The 26,669-nt window shown below is 46.3% G+C and overlaps 1 protein-coding gene across 1 annotated transcript; it reads left to right on the top strand.

Annotated features, from left to right (window-relative positions):
• The first annotated feature begins 5,179 nt into the window (after positions 1-5,179).
• Positions 5,180-26,603, top strand: fhdc3 (FH2 domain containing 3). Its single transcript, XM_045688906.1, has 12 exons — positions 5,180-5,345; positions 6,452-6,898; positions 10,649-10,710; positions 14,090-14,192; positions 14,600-14,685; positions 14,864-14,964; positions 15,128-15,198; positions 15,420-15,527; positions 16,648-16,718; positions 23,380-23,497; positions 24,281-24,445; positions 25,005-26,603. The coding sequence occupies exons 2-12, from the start codon at positions 6,473-6,475 to the stop codon at positions 26,601-26,603; spliced, it is 2,910 nt and encodes a 969-aa protein (XP_045544862.1). The 5' UTR covers positions 5,180-5,345; positions 6,452-6,472.
• Positions 26,604-26,669: the final 66 nt, after the last annotated feature.

Raw genomic sequence — 26,669 nt, 5'->3', positions numbered from 1 at the left:
CTGGGCAGAAGAAACAAAAACAAATATCACAAGTCCACTGCAGGTTACCTTCACTGATTCAACTGCAACCAACTCCTTTCCCAACCACCCTGAAACCACAAATGGATCTGTCAAAAGGCAAGGATACGCTTGCTCCAAAAACTTCCCTCCTACTGATTCTTCTTCATCATGTCCATCGATGCCAGGCTCGGACTATATCCTCTTCACCACACATTCCACCTCACTTAACTCACCCTCATTCACTTCATTCACTGGATTCAGACTCCACCTCTGCCTCCCTCACTCTTCAACCTCTGCCTCCCTCATTGTCTTCTCTGCCTCCCTCATTGTCTTCAATCTCTGCCTCCCTCATTCTCTTCAACCTCTTCCTCCCTCACTCTTCAACCTCTGCCTCCCTCATTCTCTTCAACATCTGCCTCCCTCATTCTCATCAACCTCTGCATCCTCACTCTTCAACCTCTGCTCCCTCATTCTCTTCACCCTCCCTCCTCCCTCATTCTCTTCAACCTCTTCCTCCCTCATTCTCTTCAACCTCTGCCTCCCTCAGTCATCAACCTCTCTGCCTTACTCATTCTCTTCAACCTCTGCCTCATTCACTCTTCAACCTATGCCTCCCTCATTCTCTTCAACCTCTGCCTCCCTCATTCTCTTCAACCTCTGTCTCCCTCGTTCTCTTCAACCTCTTCCACCCTCATTCTCTTCAACCTCTGCCTCCCTCATTCTCTTCAACCTCTGCCTCCCTCATTGTCTTCAACCTCTGCCTCCCTCACTCTTCAAACTCTGCCTCCCTCATTTTCTTCAACCTCTTCCTCCTTCATTCTCTTCAATCTCTGCCTCCCTCAGTCTTCAACCTCTGCCTCCCTCATTCTCTTCAACCTCAGCCTCCCTCATTCTCTTCAACCTCTCTGGCTCCCTCATTCTCTTCAACCTTTGCCTCCCTCATTCTCTTCAACCTCTGCCTTACTCATTCTCTTCAACCTCTGCCTCCCTCACTCTTCAACCTATGCCTCCCTCATTCTCTTCAACCTCTGCCTCCCTCATTATCTTCAACCTCTGCCTCACTCATTCTCAGCAACCTCTGCCTCACTCATTCTCGTCAACCTCTGCCTCACTCATTATCTTCAACCTCTGCCTCCCTCATTCTCTTCAACCTCTGCCTCCCGCAGTCTTCAACCTCTGCCTCCCTCATTCTCTTCAACCTCTGCCTCCCTCATTCTCTTCAACTTCTTTCTCCCTCAGTCTTCAACCTCTGCCTCCCTCATTCTCTTCAACCTCTGCCTCCCTCATTCTCTTCAACCTCTGCCTCCTTCATTCTCTTCAACTTCTCTGCCTCCCTCATTCTCTTCAACCTCTCTGCCTCCTTCATTCTCTTCAACCTCTGCCTCCCTCATTCTGTTCAACCTCTGCCTCCCTCATTCTCTTCAACCTTTGCCTCCCTCATTCTCTTCAACCTCTGCCTTACTCATTCTCATCAACCTCTGCCTCCCTCACTCTTCAACCTATGCCTCCCTCATTCTCTTCAACCTCTGCCTCCCTCATTATCTTCAACCTCTGCCTCACTCATTCTCAGCAACCTCTGCCTCACTCATTCTCTTCAACCTCTGCCTCACTCATTATCTTCAACCTCTACCTCCCTCCTTCTCTTCAACCACTGCCTCCTTCATTCCCTTCAACCTCTATCTCCCTCATTCTCTTCAATCTCTGCCTCCTTCATTCTCTTCAACCTCTGCCACCCTCATTCTCTTCAACTTCTTTCTCCCTCACTCTTCAACCTCTGCCTCCCTCATTCTCTTCAACCTCTGCCTCCCTCATTCTTTTCAACTTCTTTCTCCCTCACTCTTCAACCTCTGCCTCCCTCATTCTCATCAACCTCTGCATCCCTCACTCTTCAACCTCTGCTCCCTCATTCTCTTCAACCTCTGCCTCCCGCAGTCTTCAACCTCTGTCTTCCTCAGTCTCTTCAACCTCTGCCTCCCTCAGTCTTCAACCTCTGCCTCCCTCATTCTCTTCAACCTCTGCCTCCCTCACTCTTCAACCTATGCCTCCCGCAGTCTTCAACCTCTGGCTCCCTCATTCTCTTCAACCTTTGCCTCCCTCATTCTCTTCAACCTCTGCCTTACTCATTCTCTTCAACCTCTGCCTCCCTCACTCTTCAACCTATGCCTCCCTCATTCTCTTCAACCTCTGCCTCCCTCATTATCTTCAACCTCTGCCTCACTCATTCTCAGCAACCTCTGCCTCACTCATTCTCTTCAACCTCTGCCTCACTCATTATCTTCAACCTCTGCCTCCCTCATTCTCTTCAACCTCTGCCTCCCGCAGTCTTCAACCTCTGTCTTCCTCAGTCTCTTCAACCTCTGCCTCCCTCAGTCTTCAACCTCTGCCTCCCTCATTCTCTTCAACCTCTGCCTCCCTCATTCTCTTCAACTTCTTTCTCCCTCACTCTTCAACCTCTGCCTCCCTCATTCTCTTCAACCTCTGCCTCCCTCATTCTCTTCAACCTCTGCCTCCTTCATTCTCTTCAACTTCTCTGCCTCCGTCATTCTCTTCAACCTCTCTGCCTCCTTCATTCTCTTCAACCTCTGCCTCCCTCATTCTGTTCAACCTCTGCCTCCCTCATTCTCTTCAACCTTTGCCTCCCTCATTCTCTTCAACCTCTGCCACCCTCATTCTCATCAACCTCTGCCTCCCTCACTCTTCAACCTATGCCTCCCTCATTCTCTTCAACCTCTGCCTCACTCATTCTCTTCAACCTCTGCCTCACTCATTATCTTCAACCTCTACCTCCCTCCTTCTCTTCAACCACTGCCTCCTTCATTCCCTTCAACCTCTATCTCCCTCATTCTCTTCAATCTCTGCCTCCTTCATTCCCTTCAACCTCTATCTCCCTCATTCTCTTCAACCTTTGCCTCCCTCATTCTCTTCAACCTCTGCCTTACTCATTCTCTTCAACCTCTGCCTCCCTCACTCTTCAACCTATGCCTCCCTCATTCTCTTCAACCTCTGCCTCCCTCATTATCTTCAACCTCTGCCTCACTCATTCTCAGCAACCTCTGCCTCACTCATTCTCTTCAACCTCTGCCTCACTCATTATCTTCAACCTCTGCCTCCCTCATTCTCTTCAACCTCTGCCTCCCGCAGTCTTCAACCTCTGTCTTCCTCAGTCTCTTCAACCTCTGCCTCCCTCAGTCTTCAACCTCTGCCTCCCTCATTCTCTTCAACCTCTGCCTCCCTCATTCTCTTCAACTTCTTTCTCCCTCACTCTTCAACCTCTGCCTCCCTCATTCTCTTCAACCTCTGCCTCCCTCATTCTCTTCAACCTCTGCCTCCTTCATTCTCTTCAACTTCTCTGCCTCCCTCATTCTCTTCAACCTCTGCCTTACTCATTCTCATCAACCTCTGCCTCCCTCACTCTTCAACCTATGCCTCCCTCATTCTCTTCAACCTCTGCCTCACTCATTCTCTTCAACCTCTGCCTCACTCATTATCTTCAACCTCTACCTCCCTCCTTCTCTTCAACCACTGCCTCCTTCATTCCCTTCAACCTCTATCTCCCTCATTCTCTTCAATCTCTGCCTCCTTCATTCTCTTCAACCTCTGCCTCCCTCATTCTCTTCAACTTCTTTCTCCCTCACTCTTCAACCTCTGCCTCCCTCATTCTCTTCAACCTCTGCCTCCCGCAGTCTTCAACCTCTGCCTCCCTCAGTCTCTTCAACCTCTGCCTCCCTCAGTCTTCAACCTCTCTGCCTCCCTCATTCTCAGCAACCTCTGCCTCCCTCATTCTCTTCAACCTCTGCCTCCCTCATTCTCTTCAACCTCTACCTCCCTCCTTCTCTTCAACCACTGCCTCCTTCATTCCCTTCAACCTCTCTCTCCCTCATTCTCTTCAATCTCTGCCTCCTTCATTCTCTTCAACCTCTGCCTCCCTCATTCTCTTCAACTTCTTTCTCCCTCACTCTTCAACCTCTGCCTCCCTCATTCTCTTCAACCTCTGCCTCCCTCATTCTTTTCAACTTCTTTCTCCCTCACTCTTCAACCTCTGCCTCCCTCATTCTCATCAACCTCTGCATTCCTCACTCTTCAACCTCTGCTCCCTCATTCTCTTCAACCTCTCTGCCTCCCTCATTCTCTTCAACATCTTCCTCCCTCATTCTCTTCAACCTCTGCCTCCCTCACTCTTCAACCTATGCCTCCCTCATTCTCTTCAACCTCTGCCTCCCTCATTATCTTCAACCTCTGCCTCACTCATTCTCTTCAACCTCTGCCTCACTCATTCTCTTCAACCTCTGCCTCCCTCAGTCTCTTCAACCTCTGCCTCCCTCAGTCTTCAACCTCTCTGCATCCCTCACTCTTCAACCTCTGCCACCCTCATTCTCATCAACCTCTGCCTCCCTCATTCTCATCAACCTCCGGCCTCCCTCATTCTCTTCAACCTCCCTGCCTCCCTCACTCTTCAACCTCCGACTCCCTCATTCTCTTCAACCTCTGCCTCCCTCATTCTCTTCAATCTCTGCCTCCCTCATTCTCTTCAACCTCTTCCTCCCTCCCTCCCTCACTCTTCAATCTCTGCCTCCCTCATTCTCTTCAACCTTTGCCTCCCTCAGTCTTCAACCTCTTCTTCCTCTATTTTTATCTCCCCCGAAATTAAATTAAACAACTCCTTTCGAAAATAGCATCGAAATCTCTTTATTTCTTCCTCGAAGGGACGCCATCTCTACTGCCACTCGTCCGACCCTCACTGCTGTCATATGCAGGGCATGTGTGGTCCACAAAAGTTCAGATTCGATTCGCCTCTTTCTCTCCGATTCACCTCAAGTAGCCTTGTCCTGTAAAACTGATGTTGACCACAGGAGGGAACATTTACTGGAAAGAGTATGTTCTAAACAACGTCTAAAAATAAGACAAATAAAATGGGTATTTTTATTTAGATATTCATATTTTGTTATGTTGAATAAATTAATGTTGATATTTTTTTCTTCTTCAGAATGTAGACATACCCAATATGTTAAGGTAGGGTATCGCCAAATCGGTCCTTGACGCAAAGATCTAGAATACGTTTGCCGTTATTCACACAAGCGAATTCACGTTATAAACGAGGAAATCCATTAGGGCTTGTGTTATCCTGTCCGGAAGTTGATTGATTGATTGATGGGCACGCTCCTATCAGGTGAGAGTGCATGTTTGTGTCTATGTATGCATGCGCTCTTCACTGTGCTTCGCGTACTGCAGCCATACAGCACCCGACGTTTTAGTTTCGATGCAAGACGGTTTGTTGCAGAATGAAATGCTGATCAGCGATTTGCGGAGTATATTGTTCATCTGCGTTTGGAATACGATCTAAACTGGTAGGTGAATAAAGAGTTATAGCCTACCTGTCAACGCGAATACGTTTTTAACGCAAAAATGTTTAGTGACAAAACCATCAGTAGAGTTGAAAATGCAATGGAACCCATTTAACTTGGTAATTTAAACCGAAAAAGGTTTTATTTATTTTATGTACATACCTCATCACGCACAGGGCTTTTATCCACAATTTCAAGTCAATTTGATGGAAACATCTCAGGTGGGAAAATGCGCATATTGTTTTTAATGTGGATTTTAGATGATTCGCATTGAACTCTGGCGCTAATTGGATGGAAACCTAACTAATGACGGATTTTACCCGTCCGTTTTGTTGATTTAAGCAGTATGCCAGTGTGAAACCGATTTGTTATGTGTTTGTTGCAACTTGCAGGTGGCCCTTGAGTGAAATCAATTGAAAGCTGTCGCTGTGTTATAAAGAAACAAGTTAAATTGATTGAACCGGTTGCTATGTTATAATGGAGAAATAGAACTTGATTTGTAAGTCACAATTTTGTGTGGTGGTTGGACTATGTAATGGAGTTAGTTTGTTATAGGCTACTGTTGAATTTGCGAACTTTTACTTAGTTGACTTATATATATATATTGACCTTCCTATTTTTGTATTGTACGTTTCATTGCTTTAATCTCTTTTGACTGAAACCAGTCGCGTTTTACTTGCTTTACTGTAGCCTCGTTCTATTTGCCAAAGTTACTTTTGAAACCTGCAAGTTTCTGAAAACATACAGCACCAATTCTCCAGGCAAATGCTCTCTTAAATGTGTCAATTGTCTATTGGATGCTTTGTGTGAACTGTCATCATTGTCCTCCCTAGAGCTACGTGTTCTGTGGTTAGTACATTTTTTTTACAGCCCTGAATATTCAAATGGTTCTAGTTCCATCAGATACTGCGGTCACATTTTGGCACAGGACTAGCATTGACATGGAGAGAAGTAGAGTCACTGTGCCATGTAGGCTTGGGCAATAAATATGTAAATTCATCAGAAGCCTCTCTCTCTCTCTCATATGTCCCTCTGTCCCATCTCTCGTCAGTGATCTGTGCTCTTCTTGGCCTATATAACTTTTACCTCCCCCTCTGGATTGACAACAGACATCTGTCCTCAAGACACTGATGGAAGAAGCTGTAGTCATAGCAACTCATCCCCTTCCTCCCCCTGGCCCCTCTCAACTGCCTCACACACCTCCTAACACACAGGGGTCATCTCTCCATCCCACGCCTGGACCTCCTCCCCCTCCTCCCCCACCCCCCCCTTCCCCCGCCTCCCCAAGAGGAGGCTGCGATGCCTTCTCCCGTAGCGTACATCGACGTTCCAAGATGAGGAACTTCAACTGGGATGCCATCCCCCGTCAGTCAGTCCTTGGGAAGAAGAATGTGTGGACGTCCCAGAGCCAGAGGCCCATGGTGGATTTTCAGCTGGACACCCAGAGGATGGAGGAGATGTTTAGCCGGTCTGACACTCAACTGCCTCTACGAAAGACTGGATCTGTCAAGAAGACAGTCAGGGGCCTGTCCCTATCCACACAGGGCCTACAGAGGGTGAGTACAGGGAGGGTGTGTGTGTAGCGAGGGGAAAGTGTGGGGGGGTTGAGTGTGCTAGGGCTGGAATTGGTCAAATACATGGAACAGCTGGGGGTCATTGAGGTGAGGTCTGAACACCCCTGGGACTAGGTTACCAAACCAACACAACACCCCGCTCTGCCTCACTCCCCCGCTCTGCCTCACTCCCCCGCTCTGCCTCACTCCCCCGCTCTGCCTCACTCCCCCGCTCTGCCTCACTCCCCCGCTCTGCCTCACTCCCCCGCTCTGCCTCACTCCCCCGCTGTGCCAATGAAGACTGATTGAACAAATGAAGAATGATCCACAGTCTGTGTGGCTACTAGATGGTGTAAACTCTACTTAATATCCATGAAAGGTGAGGAGGTGACATGATGATGAAGGACAGAATTAAAGATCTCTTACTCCAGGGTTCACACAAGGTGCTTAAAGTACTTAAATACCTTGAAAATTAGACATTTTCCCAAGTTGATACTTGAAAATTATTTTAATTTAAAATGAGAACAGAAAATGATCAAATATGAAAAATGTATTTGTCTTCTGAATTAATTTCCAGGCAGACTACCGAGTTTTGTTTCCTCATGTGTTTTGCGCTGTGGTTGCCAGGCGAGCTCGCTCATTCCACCCACACTAACACTCAGCCAGGCAGGTACAGAACAGACTGATTAGGCACTGCCACCAAATGTCACACATCGTGCTTCTACACCTGCATTGCTTGCTGTTTGGGGTTTTAGGCTGGGTTTCTGTACAGCACTTTGAGATATCGGCTGATGTAAGAAGGGCTATATAAATACATTTGATTTGATAGCTAAAATGCCGGGCAAATGTAGATTCATCTTGCCTGGCAGGATATTGTTTTATGAAATGGGTTTTTCCAGACCCAACCAGGGATGTAGTGGAGGGTAAATTCATGGAAACGCTGTTTACACCAGTGGCGGTGCGTGGGTAAAATCACTGGGGGAAAAAGCCATATTATAAATGCTTTGTTTGCTAATATAACCTGTTAGTTCATATGCCTTGAGACTGTGATCTAAAGGCCTATAGGCCGAGACAATAAGAAGACACAGTGGCAGAATAAATTCAACCACACCTTTTTTGTTTTATCACAAAACCAGAGAGCAACATCTGTCAGGTGAAGTCCACAAAGGATATTGCATGTATCAATCAAGGTAATGTTTCAGACATTTTCGGACCTCTTTAAAAAAAAAAAAAACGATTGATTTAGAACCACAGACGGTTACCGCAAGTCGCAAAGAAAACAGGAGCTGCCTCCACTATTCCAGCACCATTTGAACATGATCATATCACCACTGCTTAGTCTAATACAGTGACAACTAAAACAATGTTGTCCCATTTAAGCTGTGTGTGTGTGTGTGTGTGTGACGACAAAAACATGTTGACTCGGTCTATCACTCTGTCATACAGTACAGGCTTTTATTTGTTGTTGTCCCTGGCTACCTGTCTAAAATGCGTGCTCTCTAGCCTAACTTCCTTTCATGGGCAACGTTAGATGGTTAACGCTAGCTAGCCAGCCACCGGAGGACAATAACACGACGAGATGCAATAATTCAAGTTGTTTCTCAATGACCTATGCTCTCAATGCAATTTGATAGGAGTGACGCCAAATCCAAGCTGGCTTCCCTTGACACTTTTTTTTAAAATAAAATGTTTGGTGCGTCAGGACCAATCACATTTGAGCTCACTCAGTTTAGGTCAATGCTGATTGGCTATTTAAAAAAACATAAATAATAATAATTATCAAGGAAGGCCAAATGCTCGCTGGCTTCCCTTGCATTCAATAGACATTTTTTCAGTACACGACACACAGATGCGTGCGACTCTTGGCTGCAGTAAGAAAGCCAATTGCCATCTGCACCCATTCAACAGCCTAGATTTACATTTTCATTATTTCTAAACAAAATAACTTTTTGGGGTTGTCATACGCTTCCCTCTGTTTTTTGATTCTTGCTTGAACAGTTGCTAAGATTATATTTGGTTGTGATCTTACAAAATAACTTTTTGGGATGCAGCAGTTGTCAGATAGAATGCTAACACTCATTGACATAGGCTGTAGCAAAAGTTAGCCAAAGAGCCATTTTACTGGTTGAAGTGGAAGTGTTTTTTTTTTTTTTTTTAAGTATAATTTAGTTGATTTGCAATGACACAATCATTACAGTACCAGTCAAAAGTTTGGACACGCCTACTCATTCCAGGGTAGTAACCAAAAAAAGTTAAAACAAATCCAAATATATTTGCCTTGACAATCCAGTACATCACTGGTGACAAGCTTCCTGAAATCCATTACCTATATACCAGGCGGTGTCAGAGGAAGGCCCAAAAAAGTGTCAAACTCCAGTCACCCAAGTCGGACAGTAATCTCTAATACCGCAAGCGGTACCAGAGCGCCAAGTCTAGGTCCAAACGGCTCCTTAACAGCTTCTACACCCAAGCCGTAAGACTGCTGAACAACTAATCAAATGACCACCCAGACTAGTTACATTGCCACTGCTTTCCGCAACATTTTATTTGTGAAATAGTATGGACTCTTTTTATTTAGATAATTATCTGAGTTCTAATCACGCCTACCACTGAGAACAAGTGGAATCATGATTGATTCATGTATGCTCGATATGTTTGCTTGCTCCTACGGATTTGCCTTGTTAGCAGGGCATTCTCACCACTCTGTCCAACGGACCGGTGAAAGGAACTACCTCTGGCTGTTAACAAGGTAGCTAGTTATAACTAAGCTAGTTATATTCAAAAGATGTTCTAATTACAAAATACCTTTTTCTTTATAGAGAGTAGTGAGACAGACAGTGGTGAGTCAGGCTGCAGTGAAGGAGGTAAAGGAGATGCAGAGAGCGAGAGGAAGTATTGAAGCAAGCAGGGAGAGGTTAGTAGTACACTGGTTCTCAAACTTGGGGTCCCTTAAAATTCAGGGTCCCCTGAGTCTCATCTTATCAAATAAATAACTTGTTTCTCTTGAAATGGTTACAGAGTACAACATTTTAGAGTCAAACTAAGTGCCTTTTACACTGTCAGAATTCACTTTCATGTCGTTATGTGTCGGGACAGCCTGTGGGATCAAAACATTCTTTTGAAATATAAAGACAATTGAATTATCATATTATATACACTGAACAAAAATATAAATGCAACAATTTTACTGAGTTTGTTCATATAAGTGAGTCAGCATCATCAGTACTGACTTACTGTATGTAGTAAATAAGTAGTGAAACACATTATTGAGCTAAATTCGTTTTTTTAGTTTGTGGTGATATACTGCCATCTGGTGTCGACTAAAAACAATTGCATAATAGGAACTATTACAAATTGATGGTCCCTGAAAATAAATATTAGTGCTTGGAAAAAATACTTGAAAGTCCTTGAATTTGACTTGCCACTGTCTGTACGAACCCTGTTACTCATACCCAGTGCGGTGTGCGTGTTGATGGTGCATCCTTATTCAACTAATTTTGATTATAAGGTTATGTAGCAAGATTTCTTAAGAATTCATCCCAGTTCTTGAATTGCTAACTGGTGTTTGAAATCTGTGTCATGGTGACACTAATACCAATGTGAGCCCCCTCCCTAAAAGTTTTAAGATTTCTATCTTGGGCACCCCCCAAGAGTCAACAGGTAATTGGATCCCTGGCTCATCTTAGTAGCGTCATTTTAGTAGTGTGGTTGTTTCTATGTCTGACTAGGTTGTGTTTTATCTTCTCTCTGTAGGTCTTAATCCTCAACTCTAAGAAGAGTATGAATGTTGGCATCTTTCTGAAGCAGTTCAAGAGGTAAAGTGGGGCCAGGGGTGGGAGGGTATGAACCCGGGGCAACAAGGGCCAGGGGGAGGGGGGGGCAATAAAATAAAATAAATGTTCCATTTGCTCAAAAAGCATATTTCTCTCAAATTTTGGCCACAAATTTGTTTACATCCCTGTTGGTGAGCATTTCTCTGTTGCCAAGGTAATCCATCCACCTGACAGGTGTGGCATATAAAAAAGCTAATCAAACAGCATGATCATTACACAGGTGCACCTTGTGCTGGGGACAATAAAAGGCCACTCTAACATGTGCTGTTTTGTCACACAACACAATGCCACAGATGTCTCAAGTTTTGAGGGAGTAGGCAATTGGCATGTTGACTGCAGGAATGTCCACCAGAGCTGTTGCCAGAGAATGGAATGTTCATTTAATTTCTATACCGTAAGCCACCTCTAGCGTCATTTTAGAGAACTTGGCAGTACGTCCAACTGGCCTCACGACCACAGACCATGTCTAACCATGCCAGCCCAGGACCTCCATTTGCTTAACCTGCGAGATTGTCTGAGACCAGCCAGGCTCCATGACAGCTGATGAAAGTGTAGGTTTACACAACCAAATAAGTTCTGCACAAACTGTCAGAGATACCGTGACGAGATCCTGAGGCCCATTGTCGTTCCATTCATCCACCGCCATCACCTCATGTTACAGCATGATAATGCACAGCCCCATGTCGCAAGGATATGTACACAATTCCTGGAAGATGAAAATATCCCAGTTCTTCCATGGCCTGCATACTCACCAGACATATCACCCACTGAGCATGTTTGGGATGCTCTGGATCGACGTGTACGACAGCATGTTCCAGTTCCTGCCAATATCCAGAAACTTCACACAGCCATTGAAGAGGAGTGGGGCAACAGGCCACAATCAACAGCCTGATCAACTCTATGTGAAGGAGACGTGTTGCAAGGAGATGTCGCGTTGCATGAGGCAAATGGTGGTCACACCAGATACTGACTGGTTTTCTGATCCATGTACATAATTTATTTATTTTTTAATTAAGGTAAGTTATCTGTGACCAACCGATGCATATCTGTATTCCCAGTAATGTGAAATCCATAGATTAGGGCCTAATTAATTTATCTAATTTGATCGATTTGTTGAATGTTGCGTTTCTTTAAATATTTGTGTTCAGTGTACAGTCGTGGCCAAAAGTTGAGAATGACACAAATATTAATTTTCAGTCTGCTACCTCAGTTTGTATGATGGCTATTTGCATATACTCCAGAATGTTATGAAGAGTGATCAGATGAATTGCAATTAATTGCAAAGTCCCTCTTTGCCGTGCAAATGAACTGAATCCCAATAAAACATTTCCACTGCATTTCAGCCCTGCCACAAAAGGACCAGCTGACATCATGTCAGTGATTCTCTCGTTAATGAGGACAAGGCTGGAGATCACTCGGTCATGCTGACTGAGTTCGAATAACAGACTGGAAGCTTCAAAAGGAGGGTGGTGCCTGGAATCATTGTTCTTCCTCTGTCATCCATGGTTACCAGCAAGGAAACACGTGCCGTCATCATTGCTTTGCACAAAAAGGGCTTCACAGGCATGGATATTGCTGCCAGTAAGATTGCACCTAAATCAACCATTTATCGGCACTTCAAGGAGAGCGGTTCAGTTTTTGAGAAGAAGGCTTCAGGGCGCCCAAGAAAGTCCAGCAAGCGCCAGGACCATCTCCTAAAGTTGATTCAGCTGCTGGATCGGGGAACCACCAGTACAGAGCTTGCTCAGGAATGGCAGCAGGCAGGTGTGTATGCATCTGCACGCACAGTGAGGCAAAGACTTTTGGAGGATGGCCTGGTGTCAAGAAGGGCAGCAAAGAAGCCACTTCTCTCCAGGATAAACATCAGGGACAGACTGATATTCTGCAAATGGTACAGGGATTGGACTGCTGAGGACTGGGGTAAAGTCATTTTCTCTGAATCCCCTTTCCAATTGTTTGGGGCATCCGGAAAAAAGCTTGTCCGGAGAAGATGAGGTGAGCGCTAACATCAGTCCTGTGTCATGCCAACAGTAAAGCATCCTGAGACCATGTGTGGGGTTGCTTCTCAGCCAAGGGAGTGGGCTCGCTCACAATTTTGCCTAAGCACACAGCCATGAATAAAGAATGGTACCAACACATCCTCCGAGAGCAACTTCTCCAAACCATCCAGGAACAGTTTGGTGACGAACATTGCCTTTTCCAGCATGATGGAGCACCTTGCCATAAGGCAAAAGTGATAAGTAAGTGGGTCGGGGAACAAAACTTTGATATTTTGGGTCCATGGCCAGGAAACTCCCCAGACCTTAATCCCATTGAGAACTTGTGGTCAATCCTCAAAAGGCGGGTGGACAAACAAAAACCCACAAATTCTGACGAACTCCAAGCATTGATAATGCAAGAATGGGCTGCCATCAGTCAGAATGTGGCCCAGAAGTTAATTGACAGCATGCCAGGGCGGATTGCAGAGGTCAGAAAAAGACAGGTCAACACTGCAAATATTGACTCTTTGCATCAACTTCATGTAATTGTCAATAAAAGCCTTTGACTCCTATGAAATGCCTGTAAATATACTTCAGTATTCCATAGTAACATCTGACAAAAATATCTAAAGACACTGAAGCAGCAAACTTTGTGGAAATTAATATTTGTCATTCAAAACTTTTGGCCATGACTGTACATTATCAGCCGTGAGTGATCAGTCACTCATTATGATGTAACGGACCTTGTCTACTTCCAGAGTCACCACTAAAACCAAAACACAGTTCATCAACTTCTCAACTGACCTTATTGGTGCATGTTCAAACATATTCAACTGTATGGCTAATGTGACACGTTGTTTGTTACAAAGGAGAAACAATGCCTTTATTACAAAACTTCATACTTGACAATGGAACTAATTCACTCTTTGGAGGTGTTTTCTCTTTACTTGATCCAGTTTATCACCTAGTTAGACTGGATCAACTATAACCAGTTATCACCTAGTTATCTGGCTATAGGAGTGTATCTTGTGCTCTTAACGTTATATTTCTGCCACATGCATAACGTTAACTCAATGTCCAGCCAGCCCTAACTTTGACTAACAAATGTACCTACTGTAGACGACACTGGTTCTGTGTTTCTCAATGACATCTGCCCTTGAATGGAATCTATTGGAATCGATGCTATATAGATTGTGTTTAGACAAGAATGGTTGACGACGTTGGAACGACAATGCATCCCTGTTTTTACTTGGTGAGAGCTTGGATATTTCCGTATGTACATAACTGAAGCAGTCGCTGTCTTTCGACTAGACTACTTTTCCGTGGAGCAGTGATTATTAGGGTGACCTATGCACCGTGGCTGTTCTTTCTCTCCCCTGTAGGCCGGTGAGGGACATAGTGGATGACGTCAGAAGGGGGAACTGGTTGAGGTTTGGAGCAGGAAAACTCAAGGAGCTCTGTAAACTACTGCCAGATGAGGGAGAGGTAAGTAACTAGCTAACCACACAACTATTTTCTTATGCTCACTCCATCACACTGTAAACTACTGTCAGATGAGGGAGAGGTAACAATAACTGAATTTAGACAATTCTGATGGGGTTTTTTTTCCCACTACTTGGTCTTTTGTCCAACCACGAGATCTTTTCACATCTGATCATTTTCAGAGCTTATCTGATCACAAATGGGCTGCATTTACACAGGCAGCACAACTAACCACCCTCTTTTCTCACTTCATCACATGCTCCAGCCCAGGGTTGAACCGGTGAACTGTCGTTGGCTCCAGCCCAGGGCTGAACCGTCACGTTAACAGTGATCTGTTGTTACATGTGTTTCTTTATGTTCCTTGGTGCTGTCTGTCTGATGGGACTGATGATGTGTTGTCCTCCCACCAGGTGAAGAAGCTGTGGTCGTTCAGTGGAGACCTGACCCAGCTGTGTGAGCCAGACCTCTTCATGGTGCTGCTAGTTAAAGTACCTGGGTGAGAAGGGGTTCATTGTGAGGGTACTAGGTTAGTACCTGGGTGAGAATGGGGTCATTGTCAGGGTACTAGGTTAGTACCTGGGTGAGAATGGGGTCATTGTGATGATGTTACTAGTTTGGGATGGTTAGTACCTTGGTGAGAATGGGGTCATTGTGATGGTGTTGTCTATCTCTAGCTATGAGGAGCGTCTGAGGACTCTGATGCTGAGAGAAGAATTCTTCCCTCTGATGGATGAGCTGAAACACTCCATCGCTGTCATGACTAAAGCAGCCAATGGTGACACACTACTCCACCTCTGTCCCGCTCTTTCTTTCTCTCCCTCTTTATTTCTTTCTCGCTCAGTCTTTCAATTCAAAGGGCTTTATTGGCAGGGGAAATGTATATGTATGCATTGCCTAAGCAAGTGAATAATAATTCTCTCTCTCTCTCTGTCCCTCAGAGCTGTTGGTCTGTGACGACCTCCACTCAATCATCCGCCTGGTGTTGAAGGCTGGGAACTACATGAATGCTGTATGTAACACAATTTTATATATATTATCAAGGACTTACAATACATGTGTATTCTCTACTATCATATGGTACTGTACGTGGGCCTTGTTTTCAAACAGTTTTTTAATGTGCCGTCTATTCGTTAGTGTCTGACTGCTAAATGACTAAAGTGAATATGTTGTTATTGTGTGGTTGTTTTAGTCTGTATGTATGTGGGCAGTGAAAGTAAACTGTTGTTTTAGGGTGGGTACGCTGGCAGTGCCATCGGTTTCAGGATGGCATCGCTACTAAAGCTGGCAGACACCAAGGCCAACAAACCTGGCATGAACCTGTTGCACTACGTCACCATGGTGAGGAGGGAGGGAGACATGTGAGGGAGGGAGACATGTGAGGGAGGGAGACATGTGAGGGAGGGAGACATGTGAGGCAGGGCAGGGAGAGCTGGCAGGGCAGGGAGGGAGACATGTATGGCAGGGAGAGCTGGCAGGGCAGGGAGAGCTGGCAGGGCAGGGAGGGAGACATGTATGGCAGGGAGAGCTGGCAGGGAGAGCTGGCAGGGAGGGCGGGAGAGCTGGCAGGGCGACATGTGTATGGGAGGGAGGGAGGTATGTATGGGAGGGAGACATGTATGTATGGGAGGGAGGGAGAGCTGGCAGGGCAGGGAGGGAGACATGTATGGCAGGGAGAGCTGGCAGGGCAGGGAGAGCTGGCAGGGCAGGGAGGGAGACATGTATGGCAGGGAGAGCTGGCAGGGAGAGCTGGCAGGGAGGGCGGGAGAGCTGGCAGGGCGACATGTATGTATGGGAGGGAGGGAGGTATGTATGGGAGGGAGACATGTATGTATGGGAGGGAGGGAGAGCTGGCAGGGCAGGGAGGGAGACGTATGGGAGGGAGAGCTGGCAGGGAGGGCGGGAGAGCTGGCAGGGAGGGCGGGAGAGCTGGCAGGGCAGGCAGGGAGACATGTGAGGGCGGGAGAGCTGGCAGGAGAGCTGGCAGGGAGGGAGGGAGAGCTGGCAGGGAGGGAGGGAGAGCTGGCAGGGAGGGAGGGAGAGCTGGCAGGGAGGGAGGGAGAGAGACAGACATGTACGGGAGGGAGACAGACATGTACGGGAGGGAGGGAGACAGACATGTACGGGAGGGAGGGAGACAGACATGTACGGCAGGGCAGGGAGGGAGAGCTGGGCAGGGCAGGGAGGGAGAGCTGGGCAGGGCAGGGAGGGAGAGCTGGGCAGGGCAGGGAGGGAGAGCTGGGCAGGGCAGGGAGGGAGAGCTGGGCAGGGCAGGGAGGGAGAGCTGGGCAGGGGCGGGAGGGAGAGCTGGCAGGGCAGAGCGACGAGGGTGAGAAAGGGATGGAAGGGATTAATATGAAAATATAAATGAAGACGATGTGAACGTACACATCCAGACTCCGAGGATAAAACATTCTACTGGAACGAAACTAACTTCATCTTTCTCTGTCCCCACCCACAGCAAGCACAGGAGATAGACGTGGCCTTGTTGAACTTCCCTGAGCAGCTTCAACACATTGGGATGGCTGCAAGGTAGACAATCATTATGGCCAGTTACTACCTTGTACCTATTATTCAAACTCATGTTTTGTTGTTGTTTATCAATGGTTGCTCACAATGTAAAGAGCTTTGTGATTTCTGCCTGGAAATGAAAAGTGCTCTACAAATGAAATGTGTTATTATTGGCTTGAAATAAGTGAAATGTTTTTTCTTATTGATTTAGAATTGGGGATTCTTTATAATGTACTCTTCTCTGTTGATGAAGTGGTACATACAGTTGAAGTCGGAAGTTTTCATACACTTATGTTGGAGTCATTAAAACTCGTTTTTCAACCACTCCACAAATTTCTTGTTAACAAACTATAGTTTTGGCAAGTCGGTTAGGACATCTACTTTGTGCATGACACGTAATCTTTCCAACAATTGTTTACAGACAGATTATTTCACTTATAATTCACTGTATCACAATTCCAGTGGGTCAGAAGTGTACAGACACTAACTTGACTGTGCCTTTAAACAGCTTGGAAAATTACAGAAAATTATGTCATGGCTTTAGAAGCTTCTGATAGGCTAATTGACATCATTTGAGTCAACTGGAGGTGTACCTGTGGATGTATTTCAAGGCCTACCTTCAAACTCAGTGCCTCTTTGCTTGACATCATGGGAAAATCAAAAGAAATCAGGCAAAATGTCTGGAAAAAGATTGTAGACCTCCACAAGTCTGGTTCATCTTTGGGAGCGATTTCCAAACGCTTGAAGGTACCACGTTCATCTGTACAAACAATAGTACGCAAGTAGAAACACCATGGGACCACGCAGCCGTCAAACCGCTCAGGAAGGAGACGCGTTCGGTCTAGAGATGAACGTTCTTTGGTGCAAAAAGTAAAAATCAATCCCAGAAATACAGCAAAGGACCTTGTGAAGATGCTGGAGGAAACGGGTACAAATGTATCTATATCCACAGTAAAATGAGTCCTATATTGACATAACCTGAAAGGCCGCTCAGCAAGGAAGAAGCCACTGCTCCAAACAGCTATTAAAAAAAGCCAGACTACAGTTTGCAACTGCACATGGGGACAAAGATCGTACTTTTTGGAGAAATGTCCTCTGGTCTGATGAAACAAAATAGAACTGTTGGGCCGTAATGGCCATCGTTATGTTTGGAGGAAAAAGGGGGAGGCTTGCAAGCTGAAGAACACCATGCCAACCGTGAGGCATGGGGGTGGAAGCATCATGTTGTAGGGGTGCTTTGCTGCAGGAGGGACTAGTGCACTTCACAAAATAGATGGCATCATGAGGTAGGACAATTGTGTGTGTGTATATATATATGTATGTGTATATGTATACATACACTGAGCGGTTTGACGTCTGCGTGGTCCCATGGTGTTTCTACTTGCGTACGTTTGGAAATCGCTCCCAAAGATGAACCAGACTTGTGGAGGTCTACAATCTTTTTCCAGACATTTTGCCTGATTTCTTTTGATTTTCCCATGAGATATATATATATATATATATATATATATATATATACAGTGCCTTGCGAAAGTATTCGGCCCCCTTGAACTTTGACCTTTTGCCACATTTCAGGCTTCAAACATAAAGATAAAACAAATTTTTGTGAAGAATCAACAAGTGGGACACAATTATGAAGTGTAATGAAATTTATTGGATATTTCAAACTTTTTTTTGCAGACTCCATCAGGTTTTCTTCCAGAATGGTCCTGTATTTGGCTCCATCCATCTTCCCATCAATTTTAACCATCTACCCTGCCCCTGCTGAAGAAAAGCAGGCCCAAACCATGATGCTGCCACCACCATGTTTGACAGTGGGGATGGTGTGTTCTGGGTGATGAGCTGTGTTGCTTTTACGCCAAACATAACGTTTTGCATTGTTGCCAAAAAGATAGATTTTGGTTTCATCTGACCAGAGCACCTTCTTCCACATGTTTGGTGTGTCTCCCAGGTGGCTAGTGGCAAACTTTAAACGACACTTTTTATGGATATCTTTAAGAAATGGCTTTCTTCTTGCCACTCTTCCATAAAGGCCAGATTTGTGCAGTATACGACTGATTGTTGTCCTATGGACAGAGTCTCCCACCTCAGCTGTAGATCTCTGCAGTTCATCCAGAGTGATCATGGGCCTCTTGGCTGCATCTCTGGTCAGTCTTCTCCTTGTATGAGCTGAAAGTTTAGAGGGACGGCCGGGTCTTCGTAGATTTGCAGTGGTCTGATACTCCTTCCATTTCAATATTATCGCTTGCACAGTGCTCGTTGGGATGTTTAAAGCTTGGGAAATCTTTTTGTATCCAAATCCGGCTTTAAACTTCTCCACAACAGTATCTCGGACCTGCCTGGTGTGTTCCTTGTTCTTCATGATGCTCTCTGCGCTTTAAACGGACCTCTGAGACTATCACAGAGCAGGTGCATTTATACGGAGACTTGATTACACACAGGTGGATTGTATTTATCATCATTAGTCATTTAGGTCAACATTGGATCATTCAGAGATCCTCACTGAACTTCTGGAGAGAGTTTGCTGCACTGAAAGTAAAGGGGCTGAATAATTTTGCACGCCCAATTTTTCAGTTTTTTATTTGTTAAAAAAGTTTGAAATATCCAATAAATTTCGTTCCACTTCATGATTGTGTCCCACTTGTTGTTGATTCTTCACAAAAATTACAGTTTTATATCTTTATGTTTGAAGCCTGAAATGTGGCAAAATGTCAAAGTTCAAGGGGGCCGAATACTTTCGCAAGGCACTGTGTGTGTGTATATATATACATACATACATACATACATACATACATACATACATACATACATACATACATACAGTGCCTTGCGAAAGTATTCGGCCCCCTTGAACTTTTCGACCTTTTGCCACATTTCAGGCTTCAAACATAAAGATATAAAACTGTAATTTTTTGTGAAGAATCAACAAGTGGGACACAATTATGAAGTGGAACGAAATTTATTGGATATTTCAAACTTTTTTAACAAATAAAAAACTGAAAAATTGGGCGTGCAAAATTATTCAGCCCCTTTACTTTCAGTGCAGCAAACTCTCTCCAGAAGTTCAGTGAGGATCTCTGAATGATCCAATGTTGACCTAAATGACTAATGATGATAAATACAATCCACCTGTGTGTAATCAAGTCTCCGTATAAATGCACCTGCTCTGTGATAGTCTCAGAGGTCCGTTTAAAGCGCAGAGAGCATCATGAAGAACAAGGAACACACCAAGCAGGTCCGAGATACTGTTGTGGAGAAGTTTAAAGCCGGATTTGGATACAAAAAGATTTCCCAAGCTTTAAACATCCCAAGGAGCACTGTGCAAGCGATAATATTGAAATGGAAGGAGTATCAGACCACTGCAAATCTACAAAGACCCGGCTGTCCCTCTAAACTTTCAGCTCATACAAGGAGAAGACTCACCAGAGATGCAGCCAAGAGGCCCATGATCACTCTGGATGAACTGCAGAGATCTACAGCTGAGGTGGGAGACTCTGTCCATAGGATAACAATCAGTCGTATACTGCACAAATCTGGCCTTTGTGGAAGAGTGGCAAGAAAGCCATTTCTTAAAGATATCCATAAAAAGTGTCATTTAAAGTTTGCCACTAGCCACCTGGGAGACACACCAAACATGTGGAAGAAGGTGCTCTGGTCAGATGAAACCAAAATCGAACTTTTTGGCAACAATGCAAAACGTTATGTTTGGCGTAAAAGCAACACAGCTCATCACCCTGAACACACCATCCCCACTGTCAAACATGGTGGTGGCAGCATCATGGTTTGGGCCTGCTTTTCTTCAGCAGGGGCAGGGAAGATGGTTAAAATTGATGGGAAGATGGATGGAGCCAAATACAGGACCATTCTGGAAGAGAACCTGATGGAGTCTGCAAAAGACCTGAGACTGGGACGGAGATTTGTCTTCCAATGATCCAAAACATAAAGCAAAATCTACAATGGAATGGTTCACAAATAAACATATCCAGGTGTTAGAATGGCCAAGTCAAAGTCCAGACCTGAATCCAATCGAGAATCTGTGGAAAGAACTGAAAACTGCTGTTCACAAACGCTCTCCATCCAACCTCACTGAGCTCGAGCTGTTTTGCAAGGAGGAATGGGCAAAAATTTCAGTCTCTCGATGTGCAAAACTGATAGACATACCCCAAGCGACTTACAGCTGTAATCGCAGCAAAAGGTGGCGCTACAAAGTATTAACTTAAGGGGGCTGAATCATTTTGCACGCCCAATTTTTCAGTTTTTTATTTGTTAAAAAAGTTTGAAATATCCAATAAATTTCGTTCCACTTCATGATTGTGTCCCACTTGTTGTTGATTCTTCACACAAAAATAGTTTTATATCTTTGTTTGAAGCCTGAAATGTGGCAAAAGGTCAAAGTTCAAGGGGGCTGAATACTTTCGCAAGGCACTGTATGTATGTATGTATCTCAAAAAAATAAAGGGAACACTTACATTGTGTTGTTTAACTCCAAGTCAATCACACTTCTGTGAAATCAAACTGTCCACTTAGGAAGCAACACTGATTGACAATACATTTCACATGCTGTTGTGCAAATGGAATAGACAACAGGTGGAAATTATAGGCAATTAGCAAGACACACCCCCAATAAAGGAGTGGTTCTGCAGGTGGGGACCACTTCTCAGTTCCTATGCTTCTTGGCTGATGTTTTGGTCACTTTTGAATGCTGGCGGTGCTTTCACTCTAGTAGTAGCATGAGACGGAGTCTACAACCCACACAAGTGGCTCAGGTAGTGCAGCTCATCCAGGATGGCACATCAATGCGAGCTGTGGCAAGAAGCTTTGCTGTGTCTGTCAGCGTAGTGTCCAGAGCATGGAGGCGCTACCAGGAGACAGGCCAGTACATCAGGAGACGTGGAGGAGGCCGTAGGAGGGCAACAACCCAGCAGCAGGACCGCTACCTCCGCCTTTGTGCAAGGAGGAGCAGGAGGAGCACTGCCAGAGCCCTGCAAAATGACCTCCAGCAGGCCACAAATGTGCATGTGTCTGCTCAAACGGTCAGAAACAGACTCCATGAGGGTGGTATGAGGGCCCGACGTCCACAGGTGGGGGTTGTGCTAACAGCCCAACACCGTGCAGGACGTTTGGCATTTGCCAGAGAACACCAAGATTGGCAAATTCGCCACTGGCGCCCTGTGCTCTTCACAGATGAAAGCAGGTTCACACTGAGCACGTGACCGAGTCTGGAGACGCCGTGGAGAACGTTCTGCTGCCTGCAACATCCTCCAGCATGACCGGTTTGGCGGTGGGTCAGTCATGGTGTGGGGTGGCATTTCTTTGGGGGGCCGCACAGCCCTCCATGTGCTCGCCAGAGGTAGCCTGACTGCCATTAGGTACCGAGATGAGATCTTCAGACCCCTTGTGAGACCATATGCTGGTGCGGTTGGCCCTGGGTTCCTCCTAATGCAAGACAATGCTAGACCTCATGTGGCTGGAGTGTGTCAGCAGTTCCTGCAAGAGGAAGGCATTGATGCTATGGACTGGCCCGCCCGTTCCCCAGACCTGAATCCAATTGAGCACATCTGGGACATCATGTCTCGCTCCATCCACCAACGCCACGTTGCACCACAGACTGTCCAGGAGTTGGTGGATGCTTTAGTCCAGGTCTGGGAGGAGATCCCTCAGGAGACCATCCGCCACCTCATCAGGAGCATGCCCAGGCATTGTAGAGGTCATACTGGCGCGTGGAGGCCACACACACTACTGAGCCTCATTTTGACTTCTTTTAAGGACATTACATCAAAGTTGGATCAGCCTGTAGTGTGGTTTTCCACTTTAATTTTGAGTGCGACTCCAAATCCAGACCTCCATGGGTTGATTAAATTGGATTTCCATTGATTATTTTTGTGTGATTCTGTTGTCAGCACATTCAACTATGTAAAGAAAAAAGTATTTAATAAGATTATTTCTTTCATTCAGATCTAGGATGTGTTGTTTAAGTGTTCCCTTTATTTTTTTGAGCTGTATGTATATGAATATATATGAATGAAGCAACATCTCAAGACATCAGTCAGGAAGTTGAAGCTTGGTTGCAAATGGATAATGACCCCAAGCATACTTCCGAAGTTGTGGAAAAATGGCTTACGGACAACAAAGTCGAGGTATTGGAGTGGCCATCACAAAGCCTTGACCTCAATCCTATAGAACATTTGTGGGCAGAAATGGAAAAAGCGTGTGCGAGCAAGGAGGCCTACAAACCTGACTCAGTTACACCAGCTCTGTCAGGAGGAATGGGCCAAAATTCACCCAACTTATTGCGGGAAGCTTGTGGAAGGCTACCCAAAATGTTTGACCCAAGTTAAACAATTTAAAGGCAATGCTACCAAATAGTAATTCAGTGTATGTAAACTTCTGACCCACTGGGGATGTGATGAAAGAAATAAAAGCTGAAATCATTCTCTCGACTATTATTCTGACATTTCACATTCTTAAAATAAAGTGGTGATCCTAACTGACCTAAGACAGGGAATGTTTACTAGGATTAAATGTCAGGAATTGTGAAACTGAGTTGAAATGTAGTTGGTTAAGGTGTATGTAAACTTCCGACTTCAACTGTACATGGATTTACTGTCAGTTACTGTAGTAATGTGGATGAAATGGTACCCCCCCCCAAAAAAATGTGTATTTACTGTAAATATCTTTCCAGGGTGCAGAAGCAGGAGGTGGAGTTAGACATTCAGAGGGAGGAAGAGAAGGTGAAGGAAGCCAAGATGGATGCCAGCACACAGCCTGAGCTCCAGTTACAGATGGAGACCTTCCTCATGGTGAGAGATGACCAACATACACACCTTTTCTCTGTGACCTGTTTACTGTAGAAGTCCATCCCTGATGCATAGTGTGTTAGTGAGTCTCACATAACCACTGTCAATATCCTGGACATTTTGAAACGTTATGGGTGACCAATTTGTTAGTTTTATATTTTATAATGTGGGGCGGCAGGTAGCCTAGTGGTTAGAGCGTTGGGCCCGTAACCTAAAGGTTACTGGATTGAATCCCAGAGCTGACAAGGTAAAAATCTGTCGTTCTGCTCCTGAACAAGGCAGTTAACCCACTGTTCCCTGGTAGGCCGTCATTGTAAATAAGAATTTGTTCTTAACTGACTTGCCTAGTTAAATAAAAATATATTGCTTGAGTGTAAAAGCACTGGACATTTTATTGAAATGAACTTAGATTTTTACAGTGAATGTGACAACATTTAACCATAAACCAAACACATGCAACTGAGTTGTACCTATTGTTCTCTCTCTCTCTCTCTCTGTTCTACATCTCAAACACTGTTCTAATGCTGTTTAACCCCAGTGGTTTTCCTGTATATATTTTCTCTCTCGCTAACCTAGTGATCTGACTGTAGAACTCTCTGTGTGTGTCGCTGTCTCTGTGTGTGTCGCTGTCTCTGTGTGTGTCGCTGTCTCTGTGTGTGTCGCTGTCTCTGTGTGTGTCGCTGTCTCTGTGTGTGTCGCTGTCTCTGTGTGTGTCGCTGTCTCTGTGTGTGTGTCGCTGTCTCTGTGTGTGTGTGTGTGTCGCTGTCTCTGTGTGTGTCTTGTCAGAGGGCTGAGGCCAGACTGGCTGACCTCCATGCCGGTCTGTTGGACCTCAACTCCCTGAGCCAAGCTGTAGCAGAGTATTTCTGTGAAGACCCAGCCACGTTCCAGCTGGAGGTGTGCTGTTCCATATTCCACTCATTCTGTGAGCGCTTCAACAGGGCTGTTCAGGTGAGACTGGATGGAACACATTAGGTTTGAGAAATTCCTCTTAACTTTTCCCACAATGCTATTTTCTCCCCCCCCGGTTGGATGATTCCTGCTTATTCCTTTTTAAATCCAGGAGTCTTCCAACCAGGATTTCCAGAAAACGTTCCCCAAATTCCCCTGCTAACTTGGCTTTTGTATGTATTTGTTTTGATAGTACCACTGATTTTGATTAGTGCATTGTTGGGAAAGATCAAGAAAGTAATTGCACTGTACTAGTGCATGTGACAATAAAAGTTGAAATGTTGCTACCCTAGGTGACGTGTTAACACATGATGATGATGATGAGGAATCTGGGACAGTCTGAATTCCCTGAAGAGTATAGTGATCTTCACAGTGACAGGCAATTCCATCTGTCCACATTTAGTTAAATATTGGGTCACTCAAACACAACCCCCCCAACTCTGTTTTAGCCATTTCATGCACCGCACACTCACACCCTTCCATCTTCTGTCTCTCGCTCCTTTCCTCTCCTTGCCTCTCTCTCTCTGACCTCCATCACTGTGTCTCTCCTCCCAATCAGGAGAACTGTGAGCGTGAGGCAGCTGAGCTGAGACGCAGGCAGAGGGAGAGGTTCTGTAATGTGGCCAAGCGTCGCTCCACTGCCACCTGCTCTGACCTGGAGCCTGCCGGCCCTGGCTCTGCCATGGAGTCTATCCTCCACAGCTTCCTGACCACCATACGCCCCAGGGGCCCCAGGGGTCTGGCAAGGCGCAGACACCACCACCACCTCCCCCCTGTGATGCTGTCCCCCATCGGGGGCTCGCCCATCGAGCCCTGCCCCAAGTCCAACCCCCAGGCCGATGAGCCAGAGACTAGAGCTGGTCCAGGGCCTAGCCGGTTCACCAGACCAGGAGGGAGCACCCTGGGTGGGGAGGCAGATGTGGTGACACCCCGGAAGGACCAGGGACAGAGGGAGGAGAAGAGAGGGGAGGGCTGGCCCAGGGAGCTGGATAGCCCTGATGCGGTGGTGGAGAGGTTGGATGGGGGGGTGGAAGAGGCAGACTCCTATCTGGACCGCCCTTCAGAGCAGAAAGAGGGGAAAGAAAACGAGGGGGAGACAGCGACCCCAGAGGACCAGTGGAGATGTTTTGGGTCAAATAGAGCCTCTTCCATCAACCAGAAACGAACCCCTAAGAGCTGTAGCCGCCGCAGCCTGTCGTCCATCGACCAGAAACGAACCACTAAGAGCTGTGGCCGTCGCAGCCTGTCCCCTCGCCAACACACACCCCCCACCCAGAAGGAGGAGAAGAGAGCGGGCAAGGAGGAGAAGGAAGAGGTGCAGAGGATGCGTGTCGTGTCCAGGAAGGTGCTTCGCTACCAGACTGGCCGAGGCAGGCGATCTGGTGACCCAGAACATCCTGAACTGCCAGAGTTGGGCGACAAAGCGAGCCTCGTCCCCCAAAACCACACCCCCCAACGCTCCACACCTCACCCTATCTCTCAACCCTCCACCCCTCGCCCCAGGGAGATGAGAGAGGTAGACCTGGCTCTCTGTAACAGCATGGGGAACCTGGGCTCTCCCTGGACCATCCTCAGCCCCCACATCTCACCCCAAAACCACACCCCCCACCGACGACACTCCTTCTTCGCCCCCAGCGCCGACGATGGCCTTGACGATGGTGTCTGGTCATTGCCCCCCACCCCCACCCGCCCTTCCACCCCCACCCGCCCTTCCACCCCCACCCGCCCTTCCACCACCACCCACCCTTCCACCGCCACCTGCCCCCCTCTGGTGCTGCTGGGGAGGATGAGGGCTATGGAGGGACACCCTGGACCCTCAGACCTCCATGGAGAAGCAGGGAGGGGGCCCTTGTCCCTGCCTGACTGCCCCAGTCAGAGAGCTCTGTCCCAGGGCCCCTTGCTTCGCTCTCTCTCCCTGGATGAGACTGGAGGGAGCCAGGCTCCAGGATTCAGATTCCGCCTTGGGGACCTGTTCCAGAGGCGCAACGCGCTGTGGGCCCCAGTTGGTGCTGGGACTGAGACAGGGATTGCTACAGAGGCTCATAAACCCTTGGAGAGGCAGAACAGTAGCTCTGGGATTGTGTCTTTCTTCAGACGCTTTGGGGAGAGGAGACGAGCCAGCTTGGAGGAACAGGACTCCCAAGGAACATATACTTAACCAGGGGAGGCTAGAGTTTTTTTTTTTTTAAGTATTTGTGTTCATCTTTATTTCATTTTTAAAGTG

Source organism: Salmo salar, chromosome ssa11 (genome assembly GCF_905237065.1).
Source record: "Salmo salar chromosome ssa11, Ssal_v3.1, whole genome shotgun sequence".
NCBI lineage: Eukaryota > Metazoa > Chordata > Actinopteri > Salmoniformes > Salmonidae > Salmo > Salmo salar.
The sequence above is the reverse complement of the archived record's forward strand: the minus strand, read 5'-3'. Positions and strand labels throughout refer to the sequence as shown.